The sequence below is a fragment of the Scyliorhinus torazame genome, chromosome 2 (genome assembly GCF_047496885.1).
Source record: "Scyliorhinus torazame isolate Kashiwa2021f chromosome 2, sScyTor2.1, whole genome shotgun sequence".
Lineage (NCBI taxonomy): Eukaryota > Metazoa > Chordata > Chondrichthyes > Carcharhiniformes > Scyliorhinidae > Scyliorhinus > Scyliorhinus torazame.
This window is the reverse complement of record NC_092708.1, coordinates 314742503-314761599: the sequence shown is the minus strand read 5'-3', so window position 1 is coordinate 314761599 and position 19097 is coordinate 314742503. Positions and strand designations below refer to the sequence as shown.

The following is a 19097-nucleotide window of genomic DNA, read 5'->3' as shown; positions in this document are numbered from 1 at the left end:
TGAAGGGCGGGGCCGGAGCTGGGAAGCGCGGGCTTTTTCTCCTGCGCTGGGAGTGGAATGGATGAGATCCCGCTGGTGGACAACAGGGGGAGGGGAAGTTCCACACCGGGGGTGGTGATGGTGGGAGGGGGGGGGGGGGGGGGGGGGGGTTGGTCGATGGAGCGGCGGGAGTGGCCGGGGACAGCAGGAGTCAGCTGACTTATGGGAGTGCAATGGAGGGAGCAATGCAGTTAGGGGGGGACCTAACTCGGGGGGACACCCGGGTTGCTGCTGGAATGGCCTAGGGGGAGCTGGAGTTGGTAGAGGAGGTCGGGGCGGGGGTCTGCCGCTGTGGGGAATGGGTCATGCGGGGGGCATGTGGCTGGCCTAGGAAGGGCTATGGCTAGTCGGCGGGGGAGGGGAGTGAGTAGCCCCCAGATCCGGCTGATAACCTGGAATGTAAGGGGACGGAATGGGCCGGTCAAGCGGGCCTGGGTGTTTGCGCACCTGAAGGGGCTGAAGGCGGATGTGGCCATGCTTCAGGACACGCACCTGAGGGTGGCGGATCAGGCAAGGTTGAGAAAGGGGTGAGTAGGGCAGGTGTTTCATTCGGGTTTGGATGCAAAAAATCAGGGGGTGGCGATCTTGGTGGGGAAGAGAGTGTCGTTCGAAGCGTCGAGCATTGTGGCAGACAATGGCGGTAGGTATGTGATGGTAAGTGGCAAGCTGCAGGGGTAGCGGATGGTGTTGGTCAATGTATATGCCCCGAATTGGGACAATGTGGGGTTCATGTGGCGTATGCTGGGCCGGAATCCGGACCTGGAGACGGGGCCTGATAATGGGGGGGGGGATTTCAACACTGTGCTGGACCCGGCATTGGATCGCTCTAGGTCTAGGACGGGCAGCGGCCAAGGTGCTGAGGGGGTTCATGGACCAGATGGGAGGGGTGGATCCATGGAGGTTTGCGAGGCCGGGGGCCAGGGAATTTAATTCTTCTCCCATGCCCACAAGGCCTACTCCCGGATTCACTTTTTTGTCATGAGCAGGGCGCTTATTCAGAGGGTGGAGGATACGGAGTACTTGGCGATAGCCATTTCTGATCATGCTCCGCACTGGGTGGACCTCGAGTTGGGGGAGGAGAGGGACCAACGCCCGCTGTGACGCCTAGAGGTGGGGTTGCTGGTGGACGAGGTGGTGAGCGGGCGGGTCCGGAAGTGTATAGAGAGGTACCTGGAGGCTAATGACAATGGGGAGGTGCAAGTAGGGGTGGTCTGGGAGGCGCTGAAGGCGATGGTCAGAGGAGAGCTGATCTCCATTCGGGCACACGAGAGGGGGGGAGAGGAGAGAGAGGGAGAGGTTGGTGGGGGAGATGGTGAGGGTGGATAGGAGGTACGCAGAGGCCCCGGAGGAGGGATTGCTTAGGGAGCGGTGTAGCCTCCAGGCTGAGTTCAATTTGTTGACCACCAGGAAGGCGGAGGCGCAGTGGAGGAAGGCGCAGGGGGCGGTATATGAATACAGAGAAAAGGCGAGCCGGGTGCTGGCGCACCAGCTTCGGAAGCGAGAGGCAGCGAGGGAGATCGGGGGAGTTAGGGATGGAGGAGGGAGCACGGTGCAAAGTGCGGTGGGTATCAATGAGGTCATCAGGGGCTTCTACGAGGAACTGTACCGGTCTGAGCCCCCACTGGAAGAGGGAGGGATGGGTCGCTTCCTGGACCGGCTGAGGTTTCCGAGGGTGGAGGAGGGGCAGGTGGCGGGGTTGGGGGCGCCGGTTGGGTTGGAGGAGTTGGTCAAAGGGATAGGGAACATGCAGGCGGGGAAGGCACTGGGGCCGGATGGGTTCCCGGTTGAATTTTACAAGAAGTATGCGGACCTGCTGGGCCCGCTGTTGGCAAGGACCTTCAACGAGGCAAGGGAACGGGGGCTCTGCCCTCGACGATGTCTAGAGCGCTGATTTCCCTGATCCTGAAGCGGGACAAGGATCCCCTACAGTGTGGGTCATATAGGCCGATCTCACTCTTAAATGTAGATGCAAAGTTGCTGGCAAAGATTTTGGCCATGAGGCTAGAGGACTGTGTGCCGCAGGTCATACACAAGGATCAGACCGGGTTCGTGAAAGGGAGGCAGTTGAATACTAATGTACGGAGGCTCTTGAATGTTATAATGATGCCGGCGATGGAAGGGGAGGCAGAGATAGTGGCGGCGATGGATGCGGAGAAGGCCTTTGATAGGGTGGAGTGGGGGTACCTGTGGGAGGTGTTGAAAAGATTCAGGTTCGGGGAGGGGTTCGTCAGGTGGGTGAGGCTGCTGTATGAGGCCCCGGTGGCGGGTGTGGCCACGAACAGAAGGAGGTCGCAGTATTTCTGGCTACACCGGGGGACGAGGCAGGGGTGTCCCCTGTCCCCCCTGCTCTTTCCACTGGCGATTGAACCCCTGGCCATGGCGTTGAGGGAGTCGAGGAACAGGAGGAGGCTGGTGCAGGGTGGGAGGAGCATCGTGTGCCGCTCTATGCAGATGATTTGCTGCTATATGTGGTGGACCCGGTGGAGGGAATGCCGGAGGTGATGAGGATCCTTGGGGAGTTTGGAGATTTCTCTGGGTAAAAGCTTAATATGGGGAAGAGCGAGTTGTTCGTAGTGGACCCAGGGGACCAGGAGAGGGGGATTGGTGAGCTCCCACTAAAAAGGGCGGAGAGGAGTTTCAGGTACCTGGGGCTCCAGGTGACTAGGAGCTGGGGGGCCCTACATAAGCTTAACTTCACGAGGCTGGTGGAGCAGATGGAGGAGGAGTTTAAGAGGTGGGACGTGCTGCCACTCTTCCTGGCGGGCAGTGTGCAGTCAGTTAAAATGACGGTGCTCCTGAGGTTTTTGTTCCTGTTCCAATGTCTCCCCATCCTGATCCCTAGGGCCTTCCTCAGGTGGGTTAACAGGAGCGTTGTGGGGTTTGTGTGGGTGCAGACGATCCCGAGGGTGAGAAGGGTGTTCCTGGAGCGGTGCAGGGATGGGGTGGGGGGGTTGGCGCTGCCTAACCTCTGTGGGTATTATTGGGCCGCCAACGTGGCGGTGGTGTGTAAGTGGGTGATTGAAGGGAATGAGGCGGCATGGAAGAGGCTGGAGATGGCGTCCTGTGTGGGCACGAGCCTGGAGGTGCTGGTGCCGCTGCCACTTCCTCCAACGAGGTATACCACGAGCCCGGTGGTGGCGGCTACCCTCAAAATTTGGGGGCAATGGAGACATCACACTGGGGAGGTGGGGGCCTCGGTGTGGTCCCCGATTCGGGGGAACCACCGGTTTGTCCCGGGGAGGATGGACGGAGGGTTTCTGAGCTGGCGCAGGGTAGGTATTAGAAGGATGGGGGACCTGTTTGTGGACGGGAAGTTCGCGAGCCTGGGTGAGCTGGAGGAGAAGTTTGGGCTCCCCCGGGGAACACCTTCAGATATATGCAGGTAAGGGCGTTTGTTCGGCGGCAGGTGGTGGAGTTCCCACTGTTGCCGCCACGCGGGGTCCAGGACAGGGTGTTGTCGGGGTGTGGGTTGGAGAGGGGAGGATCTCGGCAACGTATCAGGTGATGCAGGAGGAGAAGGAGGCCTCGGTGGAGGAGCTAAAGGGTAAGTGGGAGGAGGAGTTGGGTGAGGAGATTGACGAGGGGTGTGGGCGAATGCCCTGGGGAGGGTGAACTCTTCCTCCTCTTGCGCGAGGCTCAGCCGTGTCGTGTTGGGTGTTCTGATACACAAACGAACCAACACGGTTGTAGATGGTACAACTCTGTTTTATTATTCTGTACAATAATAACTATTAACTTCTGGCTGTGGTTCGCACTTTACCAGCTAACCTGTGGACCCAGCCCTAGCACTATCTTAGTGAGGCGCTCAGCACATGGTGTATGTCTGAGTGGCACGCTGTGAGCTCTGTGCTCTGAGCTATCTCCTGGTAGAATGAGCGGGAACTGTGATGTTCCCTGTTAGATAGTGCGTGTGCTCTCACTGGTGATTGGCTGCGATGTGTGTGTGTTGGTTGGTCCAACTACCTGTCCATCAGTGTGTGTGTGATTGCACCATGATATGTTAATGTGGATATCATGACACATACAGTTTAAGGTGCTGCATAGGGCACGCATGACCGGGACCAGGATGAGCCGTTTTTTTGGGGGGTGAGGACAGGTGTGTTAGGTGCTGAGGGAGCCCAGTAAACCACAGTCATTGATTCTGGGCATGCCCAGCGCTGGAGGAATTTTGGAAGGGCGTAGCGAGGACGGTGTCAAGGGTGGTAGGATCCAGGGTCAAACCGGGCTGGGGGCTCGCAATATTTGGGGTTGCTGGGGAGCCGGGAGTGCAGGAGGCGAAAGAGGCCGGTATTCTGGACTTTGCGTCCCTGGTAGCCCGGCGAAGGATTCTACTTCAGTGGAAGGATGCGAGGCCCCCAAGCGTGGAATCCTGGATCAGCGATATGGCGGGGTTTATTAAATTGGAGAGGGTGAAATTTGCCTTAAGGGGATCGATACAAGGGTTCTTCAGGCGGTGGCAATCGTTCCTAGACTTCCTGGCAGAACGTTGGAGGATGGGCAGCAGCAACCGGGGCGGGGGGGTTCTTTTTTTCTTTCTGTATTTTGTTGTTGATATTTTGTGAAAATTTGAATAAAAATTATTTTTCAAGAAAAAAATAAAAAAATGGGAGGAAACTGCAGCACCCGGAGTAAGCCCACGCAGACATTGGGAGAACGCGCAAACTCCACATGGTTGGCCAAAACTGGAGTCGAACCTGTGTCCCTGAGGCCATGAGGCAGCAGTGCTAACCACTGTGCCACCTTTCTATGTGCTAGCTAAAAATGTTCTCTTGGATACTATTTAGGAATTTTGTTCCTTCCCTACATTGCACACTAAAACTGTCCCAATTAATATTTGGGCCGTTAAAATCTCCTTGTGTTACTGCCGCCTTATTCCTACATATTTCTAAAATTTGAAAATTGATTAATGTGCAAAACAGGCTGATAGCAATTCAGCAGCCCATTTTACACTCTGCCCATCATGCATCGGCTTATCTGGGTGCAGTGTGGCATGGTTTGCTATTCACTCATTCCACACTATTGCTGTTGACCAAGTTCTACACCCTCCCCATTTACTGTTTAGATTTTTAAACCTTCATGCAGAAAGGAAAATCTGTTTATAGCACTGTTTATTTTGTTTCAATAGGAAAGTCTGGATTTTAGAGTACATCTTCGATATGAATTTTTGATGTTAGGTATTCAACCAGTTATTGACAAATTACGTGAACATGAAAATGCAACTTTAGATAGGTAAGTGTATTTTATTTTCGAGAATAAAATTGGAAATATTTTTTGATGCCATTTTTATGCTCATTTTAATTATTTGGTAGGCATTTGGATTTCTTTGAGATGCTTAGAAATGAGGACGAAATGGAACTAGCAAAAAGATTTGATATGGTAAGTTGATGAGTAGCTGCCTATATTTTGTCTTTTCAAATATTGAAAATTAATGCAGTTTGTCCTGTTAACTCATGACTAAACATATTACTTCAGATCCACATCGACACAAAGAGTGCCACCCAATTGTTTGAACTGGTTAAGAAAAAAATCAGCTATACAGATGCATACCCGCACTTTATGTCAATTCTCCATCATTGTCTCCAAATGCCATGTGAGTACTGTACAACTTTTTCATTTTGCAAAATTTTGCATTTATTTTTACAGTTGAAAAGTGAATAAAACGAAAGAAAAGTCTAAAACTGATCTGAAAATATAGTCAGTTTGTTTAATTAGTGTGACTTGTCAGGTAAAATATTTTTGAAATCTGTTTAAAAGCAACTGGATGATACAGTTTGCTCCACACATTAAATTTGCTAAAATAGGATAAACCTCCAAAGTAACAATATGTACCATGTTGCTTTTATTACAGTAATGTCATTGGCTACCTAGCCCTTTTTATCAACTAGTTGTACCCATGCAGAAGCCTCTGTAATATAACTATTCAAGTTTATGTTGTGGACTATTTTTGAATAGTGTTCTCTCACTTTCTTCATTACTGATCTTATGCTTTTCTTTGATTACTATTTGAACCGGTTTGTGAATTCTGCTCTTGGATTCCATTCCACTTTAATAGTTGCCTTCCTTTTCCCACCTTCCCCCACCCAGATAAACGAAGTGGAAACACTGTACAATATTGGCTACTGCTAGATCGAATATTGCAGCAGATAGTTTTACAGAATGATAAAGGGCATGATCCTGATGTTACCCCTCTAGACAATTTCAATGTGAAGAATGTTGTTAGAATGTAAGTATGGTTCCTTATAGTTAGTGATATAGTATTAGAGCATCTTCCTTGTGAAGAATTTTACTTGTGAAGAATATTATGTTCTCTGTGCTAAACCTTATTATGACCTTTTATAATCAATGTTCAATGTAAATAGGTTGGTTAATGAAAATGAAGTCAAGCAATGGAAGGAACAAGCGGAAAGAATGCGAAAAGGTGTGATCATTATTCAGTTGAGAAATTTAGTGTTTTTAACTTATTTTGCTTTGATAGGTACTGTTCAGTAATCTGACTAGCTTTAAATGTAATTCTACCTCTCCCACCAAATTTTCTTCTGTCTTCTCTTATTTATAATGCTGACTGTTATTGAGTCTACTTTTTCATAGGAATCCTTATCCCCAATAACTTCACGAGTAGCAATTCTTCATGTGTAAACTTAGACTGTGAGCAGGAATAGACTGTTCAACATGTAGGCAATCGTAGCCAACCTGATGTCCATATATATTCTATTTATATACCCTCCAGCAGGAGTCTGAATAGCAACCATGAGTGGGACCCCATGACTGACTATTCTCCTCTTATCAGTCTCTCAAGGCTGCTGAGGATAAGTGTGGCCCTCTAAAATCTGCACCATTCGAGACCAGCTAACCCTGAACAGAGCAGAGTTTGAATCTGGGATCCTTTGTGGGCATTTTGTTTTGGTAGGGTTTGGGTTTCCTATCAAGCTTGGCAAACAGCGCCAAACATTATTTTGATAAATTTCAATTAATGGGAGCTATTGTTTGTAAGAGATTTTGTGCTTCTTTGTGCTGGTCAAGAATCTCCAACAGATCTCTTTTGGTTATAGAGCACAATGAGCTACAGCAAAAGCTCGAGAAAAAAGAGCGGGAATGCGAAGCTAAGACACAGGAAAAGGAGGAGATGATGCAAACACTGAATAAAATGAAAGAAAAACTGGAAAGAGAATCTCAGGAGCATAAAGCTGCCAAGAAACAAGCAGTTGATCTTATGGCCCAGATCCAGGATCTAAGCAATGCAAGTTTCTACATGTTGTTCAGCATGTTTTATCACTTGTTAAACGTAAACATTACCACATTTGGTACTTTCTTTACAATACGTTCAGTTAGTTGTGGTACACGGTTGAAAAACCACATATATTAAATTTGACTGTGGAGATGTGTTGAGAACATGAATATATTGATTGGTATGCTACCATTTACCACAAAAGTGTCCGAAGTAGATGGTGTTAAAACATGGAGAGCACTTTGCCTAATGCTTTCTTTGCAATTTTGCTTCAATTTTAGAGAGCAAGGTATTCTGGAGTTCCTGGCGGCCCCCTTTCAACACCTGGAGCCCCTGGTGGTCCAATGTCACCGTCTGCACTTCTGTCAGTAGGTGATGTCCCTCCTCTTCCAGCAACACCACTGCTAGGTGGATTTGTGCCACCACCACCCCCACCACCACCCCCGCCCCCAGGTGGTCCACCTCCACCTCCAGGTCTGTCACTATTGGGTGGTATACTACCTCCTCCTGGAGCCCCATTGGGTCCAGGACTCAAGAAGAAAAATATTCCACAACCGGGAAATGCTTTAAAATCCTTCAACTGGTCCAAGTTACAAGAGGTAAGTTATACATGATTAATATTATAAGTAACAGTAGGATAACCATTTTTGGTTTTAATAATCTTGTCGAATGAGAATTAAGTAAAATTGTTTTATTTGCATTGACTGAATTTATTTAGATTTTACTGAACTGTTGGTCTTCCTAATATTTCCATTTTTTAAATTAAGACCTATGTATCTAAATTAAGACCTATGTATTTAAATTAAGACCTAGGCTTACAATATGTAGGCTTACAATATGTGTACAATTACATGACCTGTTTTCAACAACAAATTGAAAATATGTTACAAGAAACAGCAAATTATAATTTTTGCACAATGATTATCTGCATTTTGAACCTTTCGTCAGAATTAAAATTTTTGAATTGCTTTTCATAGAACAAACTTGCAGAAACAATCTGGACAGAAATTGATGATTTGAATGTTTTCAAAGTACTTGACTTGGAAGACATCGAGAAGACATTTTCTGCTTACCAAAGGCAACAGGTAACTAACCTAAATGAAGTTCAGAAGCTGGAACAAACATTGGCATAAAAGACAGCGCATAAAGCCATGTGTTGACCAAATCCATTCTTAATAAATTATTTATGGTCAAATAAATGTGTTTACGTTCTGTTTCTCAGCAGCAGATTGGATTACTGTGAAATATATAGGCCCGATATCTCTGGCTGTTCACTGGCGACGGAATTCTCTGGTCCTGCCAGCAGTGCACCCCCACCCACAGGTTTCCCAGTAGCGTGGAGTGGCTTCAATGGGTAATCCCATTTACAGCGGCAGGAGCAGAGGATCCCTCCGCCAGCAAACAGCACACTGCCTCCCATGCCGAGAAACATGCGGCTGGGAGACCGGAGAATCCCGCCCATAGTATCTATATATTAGCAATGGAACAATACATTTCTTCAATAATATTTAGCAATTAATATAACATGTTTATTGTAATGATAGATGGACTAGCTATCTAGCATTCTTCCAATAATTCAGCAGTGTCAGCAGCATGATCTAAACTTTGTTTAGAACTCCTGCCAGAAAGACCGTCAGCAGATCAATACTGTGATACTGTGCCAAATTTCAATGCTGCAGATAAGCTGAAGAGGTTCAACAGACTCATGTTGCTGTGTTCAGTGGAGGCATGAACTTATTTTTTTGAATGGAGACGCATAGCGATACAGCAAGGGTCGCTAGATTGGTCCCTGGGATAAGAGGGCTGCCCTACGATGGAGGTTAAGTAAATTGGGGTGCATATTCTCTGCCGTTTAGAAGAATGAGAGGCGGATCTCATTGAAACCTACAAAATTCTGAGATGATTTGATGGGACGTGCACTGAGAAATTGTATCGCTTAGGGATCCTAAACATGGACTCTGCCTCAGGATAAGGGGCCAATCATTTAGGACTGCGGTGAGGAGAAATTACCTCACTCAGTGTTGTAAATCTTTGGAGCGCTCTACACCAGAGAATTGTGAATGCACTATAATTGAAGGGTGGGATAGACCGATTTTTGATCTCTCGGGGAAATGTGGTGTGGGTGGGAACATGGAGCTGAAGCTCAAGATTCGCCTTGATCATATTGAATGGTGGAGGAGGCTTGACTGACCATATGGTCTACTCCTCCTATTTCTTGTATTCTTGTGAAAGACTAGATTCTCTGCATGCTGAGCCATTGATGAGGACTAATTAATCAAAGATCCTCACTGAAAGAGAGAGTGAAACTAGTGGAAACCTCTTTATGCTCAGAGTTGGTAGAGCATGAAAGTATTTGTGACAGAGATCGTTTCACCTTTTTAAAGGCAGTGAACAAACAGTGAAGCAGAAGAATCTACTGGGTTACTCGGAGAATAGGACAATGTAATTAGTTCTGCACTGCTCCAGGCAAAGAGACACAAAAAGCTTCTCATTCTAGACTTGCTATATTTCTATGCATTTTGAATTTCAAGCGTATTCTTTTCTTCTGCTTAAAATGCTTTAAACATGGTGTGAATCGCCTTTTGCAAGAAGCACTGGTATTGCAGAAATGTAGATATGACATTTTTAAATTGACTCTGATTTGCATGCTATAGCTTGTTGCTTTATAATAAACCATATTACTGCTTATTGCCCAACACACTCAGACACTCTAAACCCTTTCAGCAATATGGGCATGTTTCCAAGCTGTAGTAAAAATTACAAAAATGGCGTTAGTTTTCACTGGATTGAAGTGTTACAAATTTAAAAAGTCCCTTAGGATCATTTAAATTTCATATCCATTTTGCCATTCTGTGAACAGACTATATTTGAAATATGTAGTTTGATTATTATTATTTAGGTTCTGATTGAACATGCACTCATCCATAACTTTTACTGTGCCTGAGCTTTCTTGTAATGGTGAAAGGGTTAACTTTGGCAGATGGCATTCTTGCTTGATGCACATGTATCTCCAATCACATTTTTGTTTTGAAAATTCTTTACGTTACTGTGCTGTGTCTGTTATTTTATTTCCCATTTTGCAACAATCGCTGAACTGCATTTTTTATTGCTATTAACTGATGCCACCTGTTATCCTCCTTTTGCCTTTGGCCTGCATTTAGGACTTCTTTCTGAGCAATCATTCCAAGCAGGTAAGCATGTGCTTTAATAAAGCGGAAGGAGTCTACTTATGTATAAATCACAGCATGAGGTTTATAACGGTGAAACATTGAAGTTAGTTTTGGCATAGAGTACATGTCACTGGTTTTATTGAGAATGTTCAGCTGTACATTTGTATGGTAACGGAGGTCAATTAATGCAATATTTTACAATCAAGTGAAAACATTGCAAAGGGATAAATAGAACTGAATAATTTATCAGAGCACATAATCAATGTTACTTCTGCAACCTGATTTCTGAATAATTTGGAAGTAGAATGTTGTACAGATTAATTTTATCTTATTAAAAGTTATTGGAGACAATGCCTCTGATATTTGTTTAATGAAGTACAATTTAATTACAGCAACATGCATTATGATCAGTGATAGTATTAGCAAAATCTGTGCGAAGTTAATGAAAAAAACCTAGATTAACTTCATAAGTGTTCATAAATGATAGTAAACTCTTGTGCTTTGCACCTAATCTTTTAAGGGTCTGAAATGCAAAAGTTCCAAATTTTAGTTTATGAACAAGTTATTGGTCATACTGAACGTGCATTTACTGAAGGAGGGATGTGACCATTTAAAATGCTAAATGTAGGATTTACTACTGCATTTGGACCTGTTCTATATTCTACATTGAACCACCGATTTCTGAAATTGTACAACTATTGGACATGATATAAAAGCCTTGTGTACAATTACATCCATTAAAGATCCATATATGTAGATTCCCCTGAATTTACTCAAGTCTTTAACTATTCTTCGTGTCTGAGCCCAGACATTGTTGGTTAATTCTGCGAGCACCTCTGAAGGCTATCTCTGACACTCATCCAGTGTCTACCCTTGCACACTTTCGAGCAAGGGTCAGCGGATAGTCATCAGGAATGAATTTTAACTTGATTTTTTTTTTCTCCTCATCAGGGATGCAAAGCTAATTGTTCCAGTTAATACCTATCACCATGGCATCGATTATCCAAGACCTTTGTGGTCTTCATACTTGTGCTTCAAATTAGATAGTTTATTTTCAGATACTTTCAATATTTTAAAATAATATTTTGCTAAATTCTATAAAAATTGCTTTGTAATTTATATCAATACTGGCAGCAACTACTTAGTTGTCACCCACAATTAGTCAAGCTGAGGAAATATTCTACGACTGTTTTAGAATTTCTGTCAGAATTTTGTTTATCCCTAAACCTGGTCTGACACGTTAACATATTTTACCCAGACTGCAGAGAACTTAATTTGTTGTGCAAGGGGTTAAATTATTTTGTTGCATGTTTCTACTATTATGGTACATTATTCCTGAGCAGCAAAATATCTAATCTAAAACTTTGATCTGAAGTGAGTAACAAGGCCAATTCACTAAGGTCATACTTACCTTGGTGAGAATATGTTGGTCAATGGGACTATCTTTGTTTTGAAAAGTAAATCCACATCCAGAGCTAACTTTCCTTGGAAATATCCTTAACTATTTTTACCTTTTTAAGTCTCAAACGTTTATAGAACTATCCAAATGGCTAGAAACAGTTAGATTTGATACTCCAAATTTATTTACAAACATGCTGTGAATGTGGCCCCATGAATAGAGCTTTACCTAGGCAATTAAATATTCTGACAGCGCATTTCAGCTTATTTACTATTGTAACACATGTTCGGCCTACAGAAAGAAACAGAAGCCAATGAAGATTCCTTTAATTCCACCAAGAAAGTTAAAGAACTGTCAGTAATTGATGGAAGAAGAGCCCAGAATTGCAATATTCTTCTATCCAGGTAATTGTTTTATAACAAATTACAAGAAAACATGAAGCTGTTTATAAGTGACTTGTACATTTATTCTAAATTCCTAAAAGGTTTATAAGCTATTACTATCACTCAGTACTTAATTATTCAACCTAATATACATGAAGAAATTGTAAACTGTTACTAGCATAACATAGGCACAAACACAACATAGAACAGTTGTGGACATCTTGACCAACTTCAATGTCCAGATTGGGGAGACAATTTGGAGAGTTATCAGTAGCAATGTCCAGATTGGTGAGACAATTTTAAGACTTATCTTTTCAGTTGGTGTGTTAGTGTTACTGCATTACATTAACTCAGAAACTCACTTCACCCACTCCCCAGAAACTCCAATCCTGATTTGGAGAACCCTTCCTGCCTGCCCGCCCATCGCTGGGTTTAGATAGAAACATTTCTCCAGAATAGTCACCTCAGGGCATTTGTATCCTTGGCACCTGAAATGCCACTGCTCATAATATGCCTTGAAATCAAGTAAAAGTTTTGTTGATGCTCGCTTTTCTATCAATTTTTCCTCTTCAACACTGACTATGTACTGCACTTGCAAACACAAAACAGTTGAACTTGAGCATCATCTCAATAATGGTGCAATAATGTGTGGGTGTAGACACAGTAGTGACTACAATTCAAGAGTACTTAATGGGCTGTAAAATGCTTTGGGATGTCTAAGGTTATGAATGGCACAATATTAATGCAAGTTTGATCAGTAAGTTTGCAGATGACACAAAAATTGGTGGTGTGGTGAACAGTGAGGAGCAACGCCTTAGATTACAGGATGATATAGACAGACTTGTTAGATGGGCAGAACAGTGGCAAATGGAATTTAACTCTGAAAAGTGAGACAATGTGACACGGTGGCACAGTGGTTGGCACTGCTGCCTTACAGGACCAGGGACGTAGGTTCAATTCTGAACTTAGGTGAGTGACTGTGTGGAGTTTGCACATTCTTCCCTTGTCTGCATGGGTTTCCTCTGGGTGCTCAGGTTTCCTCCCACAGTCCAAAGACGTGCAGGTTAGGTGGACTGGAAATGCTAAATTGCCCCTATGTGGGTTACAGGGGTAGGGCGGGGAGGGGGCCTAGGTAGGATGCGCTTTCAGTGGGTTGGTGCTGACTCAATGGGCTGAATGACCTTTGTTCTATGATTTTGGGAGGACTAACAAGGCAAGGAATATACAATGAATGGTAGGACCTTAGAAAGGACAAAAAAGCAGAGAGACCTTGATGTGCATATCCATAGATCCCTGAAGACAACAGGACATGTAAATAAGGTTGTTAAGGAGGCATATTGGATACTTATTAACTGTGGCATAAAATATAAGAGCAGGAAGATTATGATGGATCTGTATAAATCGCTCGTTAGGTCACAGCTGGAGTACTTGTGTGCAGTTCTGGTAGCCACATTATAGAAGGAGGTGATTGCACTAGAGAGGGTGCAGAGGAGATGCACCAGGATGTTGCCTGGGCTGGAATGTTTCAGCTATCAAGTGACCAGTTAGGCTGGGATTGTTTTCCAAGGAGCAGAGAAGACTGAGGGGGGACCTGATTGATGTGTACAGTGGATAGGAAGGAACATTTCCCCTCAGCGGAGGGATCAGTACCAGGGGGCTTAGATTTAATGTAAGGGGCAGGAGGTTTCGAAGGGTTGTGAGGAAAATCTTTTTCACTGCGAGTGGGTGGAATCTGGAACTCTCTGCTTGAAAGGGTGGTAGAGGCAGGAACCCTCCCAATACTTGAGAGGTATTTAAGTGAGCATTTGTGCAGGAGCATGCAAGGCAATGGGCCAAGTTCTGGATAATGGGAGTAGGTACTTGATGGCCAGCAAGGAAATGATGGACCAAAGGGCCTCTTTCCATGCTGTAAAAACTCTATGACTTAAGTTCTTTATTTCTTTCTCTCTCTGCTGCAATTGTTTTTGGCACTCTAATTTTATTGCTGGCTGTGACAGTGTAACCCACTGATGCTTGCAGAAACAGTCACAATTTAAATTAAGGATATTTTGTATTTCACACCCTAATATTAAGATTTATATCTCACTGAGGTTTGTGTTATGTGGCACGGTGGCTCAGTGGTTAGCACTGCTGCCTCAGCACCAGGGACCTGGGTTTGATAGTGATCTCGGGTGACTGTGTGGAGTCTGCACGTTCTCCCCATGGGCTTCCTCCGGGTGCTCCGGTTTCTTCCCACAGTCCAAAGATGTGCAGGTTAGGTGGATTGGCCATGGTAAATTGCCCTTAGTGTCCAAAATTGCCCTTAGTGTTGGGTGGGGTTACTGGGTTATGGGGATAGGGTGGAGGTGTGGACTTGGGTAGGGTACTCTTTCAAAGAGCCGGTGCAGACTTGGTGGGCCGAATGGCCTCCTTCTGCACTGTAAATTCTATGAAATAATGAGAGCTTGCCAGAAAGATATAGTGATAATCATGCAGATTTTAATCTACATATAGGCTGGAAAAAAATCATATGGACAATGGTAGCCTGGATGATAAATTCATGAAAGGTTTTCAGGATAGTTTCTTAGAACAGCACATCCTGGCACCAACCAGACGTGGCATTGTACGACGAGGTAGGATTAATTCCTGACCTCATAGTGAAGGTATCCCTCGCAGCAAACATAATATGATTAAATTTTTCATTCAATTTGAGGGGGTGAAGAGTGTGTTTAAGACTAGCTTTTTAAACTTAAATAAGGCTAATTATGAGGGTATGAAAACAGAGCTATCTAAAGTGAACTGGTGGATTAGGTTATGGGATAGATCAATCGGGATGCAGTGGCAGACATTTAATGGGATATTACAGAATGCACAATGGATTATTCCAAAGAGAGACATTTTCTAGAGAGAGAACCCACCACCCATAGTTAACTAAAAAAAATTAAAGACTGTAGAAAAGGCACATAATTGTGCAAAATGGATGGCAGTTCAGAAGTTTGGACAGAATATAAAAACAGCAAAGCGTGACTAAAAGATTCATAAGAAGGGGAAAATTAGAGCATGAGAGAAAACTAACTAGAAATATGTAGATATTTAAACATTGCTGTTGGTATTTTTTTTTAATAAAGTTAACAAAATGAGTGCTGGTCCAATAGAAAGTGAGTCTGGGAATTAATAATGGAAAATAGGAGATGGCAGATGAATTCAACAGATGGTTTGCAATGATCTTTTTAAAAAAATATATATTTTATTAAAGTTTTCAAACAGAATTTTTCCATTTTCCAAATCAACATAAAAATAGTACTGTAACTGATAAATAACATTATTTAAATAATATAGTGAACTAACAAAGTAACAAAAAATAGTGCGCGCCCCCCCCCCCCCGGCTGCTGCTGATCTATTTTCCCTTAACGTTCCGCGAGTTAGTCAAGGAACGGTTGCCACCGCCTGGAGAACCCCTGAGCCGATCCTCTCAGCGCAAATTTCATTTGTTCTAGTTTTATGAACCCTGCCATGTCGTTTATCTAGGCCTCCACGCCGGGGGTTTCGCTTCCTTCCACATGAGTAAGATCCTTCGCCGGGCTATCAGGGACGCAAAGGCCAAAATATCGGCCTCTTTCGCCTCCTGCACTCCCGGCTCTTCCGCTACCCCAAATATCGCTAACCCCCAACCTGGCTTGGCCCGGACCTTCACCACCTTTGAGATCACCTTTGCCACTCCCCTCCAGTACTCATCCAGTGCCGGACACGACCAGAACATGTGTGTGTGGTTCGCCGGGCTTCCCAAGCATCTTCCGCACTTGTCCTCCATTCCGAAGAACCTGCTCAGTCTTGCTCCCGTCATATGTGCTCTGTGTAGAACCTTAAATTGAATCAGGCTAAGCCTGGCACACGAAGACGAGGAGTTTACCCTGCTTAGGGCATCAGCCCACAGACCCTCCTCAATCTCCTCTCCCAGCTCTTCTTCCCATTTTCCCTTCAGCTCCTCTACCATCGCCTCCCCCTCGTCCCTCATCTCTTGATATATTTTGGACACTTTGCCCTCCCCGACCCATACCCCGGAAATCACCCTATCTTGGATCCCCTGTGTCGGGAGCAGCGGAAATTCCCTCACCTGTTGCCTCGTAAACGCCCTCACTTGCATGTATCTGAAATTATTCCCCGGGGCAACTCATAATTTTCCTCCAGCGCTCCCAGGCTCGCAAACGTCCCGTCTAAAAACAAATCTCTCAGTTTCCTAATTCCTGCTCGTTGCCGGCTCTGGAACCCTCCGTCCATCTTTCCTGGGACAAACCTGTGGTTATTCCTGATCGGGGACCACACCGAGGCACCCGTCACCCCCCTGTGTCGCCTCCACTGCCCCCAGATCCTTAAGGTTGCCACCACCACTGGGTTTGTGGTATACCTTTTCGGGGAGAGCGGCAGCGGCGCCGTCACCAGCGCCTTTAGACTTGTTCCTTTACAGGACGCCATCTCCAGCCTTTTCCACGCCGCCCCCTCTCCCTCCCTCATCCACTTACAAACCATCGCCACATTGGCGGCCCAGTAGTAGTCGTCTAGGCTCGGCAACGCCAGTCCCCCCTCTGTCCCTGCTGCGCTGCAGGAACCCCCTCCTTACTCTCGGGATCTTCCCTGCCCACACACAACTCACAATGCTCCTGTCTATTTTCTTGAAGAAGGCCTTCGTGATCAGAATGGGGAGACATTGAAACACGAAAAGAAACCTCGGGAGAACCATCATTTTTACCACCTGCACTCTGCCCGCCAATGAGAGCGGCAGCCTCTTGAAATACTCCTCCATCTGCTCCATCAGCCACGTCAGATTAAGTCTGTGTAGAGTCCCCCAGCTCCTAGCTACCTGGATCCCCAAATATCGGAAGCTCCTTTCCACACTCCTTAACGGCAGGGCGTCTATTCCTCTTCCCTGGTCCCCGGGCTGTATTACAAAAAGCTCGCTCTTCCCCATATCCCGAAAAATCTCCAAACTCCCTCAATATCTGCATAACCTCTGTCATCCCCTCTACAGGGACCGCAACATATAGCAATAGGTCATCTGCGTAGAGTGACACGCGATGTTCCTCTCCTCCTCTAACCACCCCCCTCCATTTCTTAGAGTCTCTCAACGCTATGGCCAGTGGTTCAATTGCCAATGCGAACCGTAATGGGGACAGGGGACACCCCTGCCTTGTTCCCCGGTGTAGCCGAAAATACTCCGATCTTTGCTGGTTTGTGACTACACTTGCCACTGGGGCCCCATATAGGAGTCTGACCCATCTAAAAACCCCTCCCCGAACCCAAACTTCCTCAACACCTCCCATAAATACTCCCACTCTACCCTATCGAATGCCTTCTCCGCATCCATCGCCACCACTATCTCAGCCTCCCCCTCCGCTGGGGGCATCATTATCACCCCCAGCAGTCGTCGAACATTGACATTCAGTTTTCTCCCCTTTACAAACCCTGTCTGGTCTTCATGTACCACCCATGGGACACAATCCTCTATCCTCGTCGCCAGCACTTTTGCCAGCAGCTTGGCATCTACATTTAGGAGTGAGATAGGCCTATATGACCCGCATTGCAGCGAATCTTTATCCCGCTTCAGGATTAGTGATATCGTCGCCTCCGACATTGTCGGGGTAGTATCCCCCCTTCTCTGGCCTCGTTAAAGGTTCTCGCCAGCAGCGGGGCCAACAGGTCCACATATTTCCTGTAAAATTCCACCGGGAACCCATCTGGTCCCGGGGCCTTCCCTGCTTGCATGTTCCCCAGTCCTTTAGTCACCTCATCCACCTCAATTGGCGCCCCCAGACCTACCACCTCCTGCTCCTCCACCCTCGGGAACCTTAGTTGGTCCAGAAACTGTTGCATTCCCTCTTTTCCCTCCGGGGGTTGGGACTTGTATAGCCTCTCATAAAAGGTCTTAATCACCTCATTTACCTTCCCTGCTCTCCGCTCCGTAGTTCCCGTTTCATCCCTAACTCCCCCAATCTCCCTCGCCGCTATCCTCTTGCGAAGTTGGTGGGCCAGCAGCCGGCTCGCCTTTTCCCCATACTCATATCTCATCCCCTGTGCCTTCCTCCACTGTTTCTCTGCCTTTCCTGTGGTCAGCAGGTCAAACTCCGTCTGAAGTCTTTGCCTCTCTCGATATATTCCTTCGTCCGGGGCCTCCGCTTATGTTTTATCCACCCTCAAAATCTCCCCCACTAATCTCTCCCTTTCTTTGCCCTCTTGTTTCTCCTTGTGAGCTCTAATGGAGACCAACTGTCCACTAACCACCACCTTCAGCACTTCCCATACTACCCCCACCTGGACCTCGCCATTGTCATTGACCTCCAGGTATCTCTCAATGCATCCCCGTACCCTTCCACAGACCCCCTCATCCGCCAGTAGTCCCACATCCAGTCGCCAGAGTGGGCGCTGCTCCCTCTCCTCTCCTAATTCCAGATCCACCCAGTGCGGGGCATGGTCTGAAACGGCTATGGCCGAGTACTCCGTTCCTGCCACCTCCCCCCATTACCAGGCTTCCCACCTCCAGGTCCGGGATGCGTCCCAGCATCCGCTTCATAAATCCCGCGTCATCCCAGTTCGGGCATATACATTTACCAGCACAACCTCCTTTCCCTGCAATCTACCACTCACCATCACGTATCTACCCCCCGTTATCCACCACTATATTCCTAGCCTCGAACGACACCCGTTTCCCCACCAGCATCGCCACCCCCCTATTTTTCACGTCCAGTCCTGAGTGGAACACCTGTCCCACCCATCCTTTCCTTAACCTAACCTGATCCGCCACCTTCTGATGCGTCTCCTGAAGCATGACGTCGTCCGCCTTCAGTCTTTTTAAGAGCACGAACACCCGGGCCTTCTTAATCGGCCCATTCAGGCCTCTCACATTCCAT

The 19097-nt window shown here is 46.1% G+C and overlaps 1 protein-coding gene across 3 annotated transcripts in view; it reads left to right on the top strand.

Moving 5' to 3' along the window:
* daam1a (dishevelled associated activator of morphogenesis 1a) overlaps window positions 1–19097 on the top strand; it is a 275266-nt gene that overhangs the window by 173793 nt on the left and 82376 nt on the right. For 2 of the 3 annotated variants that reach the window (XM_072489180.1, XM_072489186.1), the window contains exons 8-17: window positions 5165–5268; window positions 5349–5415; window positions 5512–5629; window positions 6124–6262; window positions 6399–6457; window positions 7089–7276; window positions 7546–7863; window positions 8242–8349; window positions 10426–10455; window positions 12131–12237. In XM_072489180.1, coding sequence (XP_072345281.1) covers window positions 5165–5268; window positions 5349–5415; window positions 5512–5629; window positions 6124–6262; window positions 6399–6457; window positions 7089–7276; window positions 7546–7863; window positions 8242–8349; window positions 10426–10455; window positions 12131–12237 — 1238 coding nt within the window. The remainder of the gene's footprint in view (window positions 1–5164; window positions 5269–5348; window positions 5416–5511; window positions 5630–6123; window positions 6263–6398; window positions 6458–7088; window positions 7277–7545; window positions 7864–8241; window positions 8350–10425; window positions 10456–12130; window positions 12238–19097) is intronic. The other variant, XM_072489195.1, reaches the window with a different exon arrangement.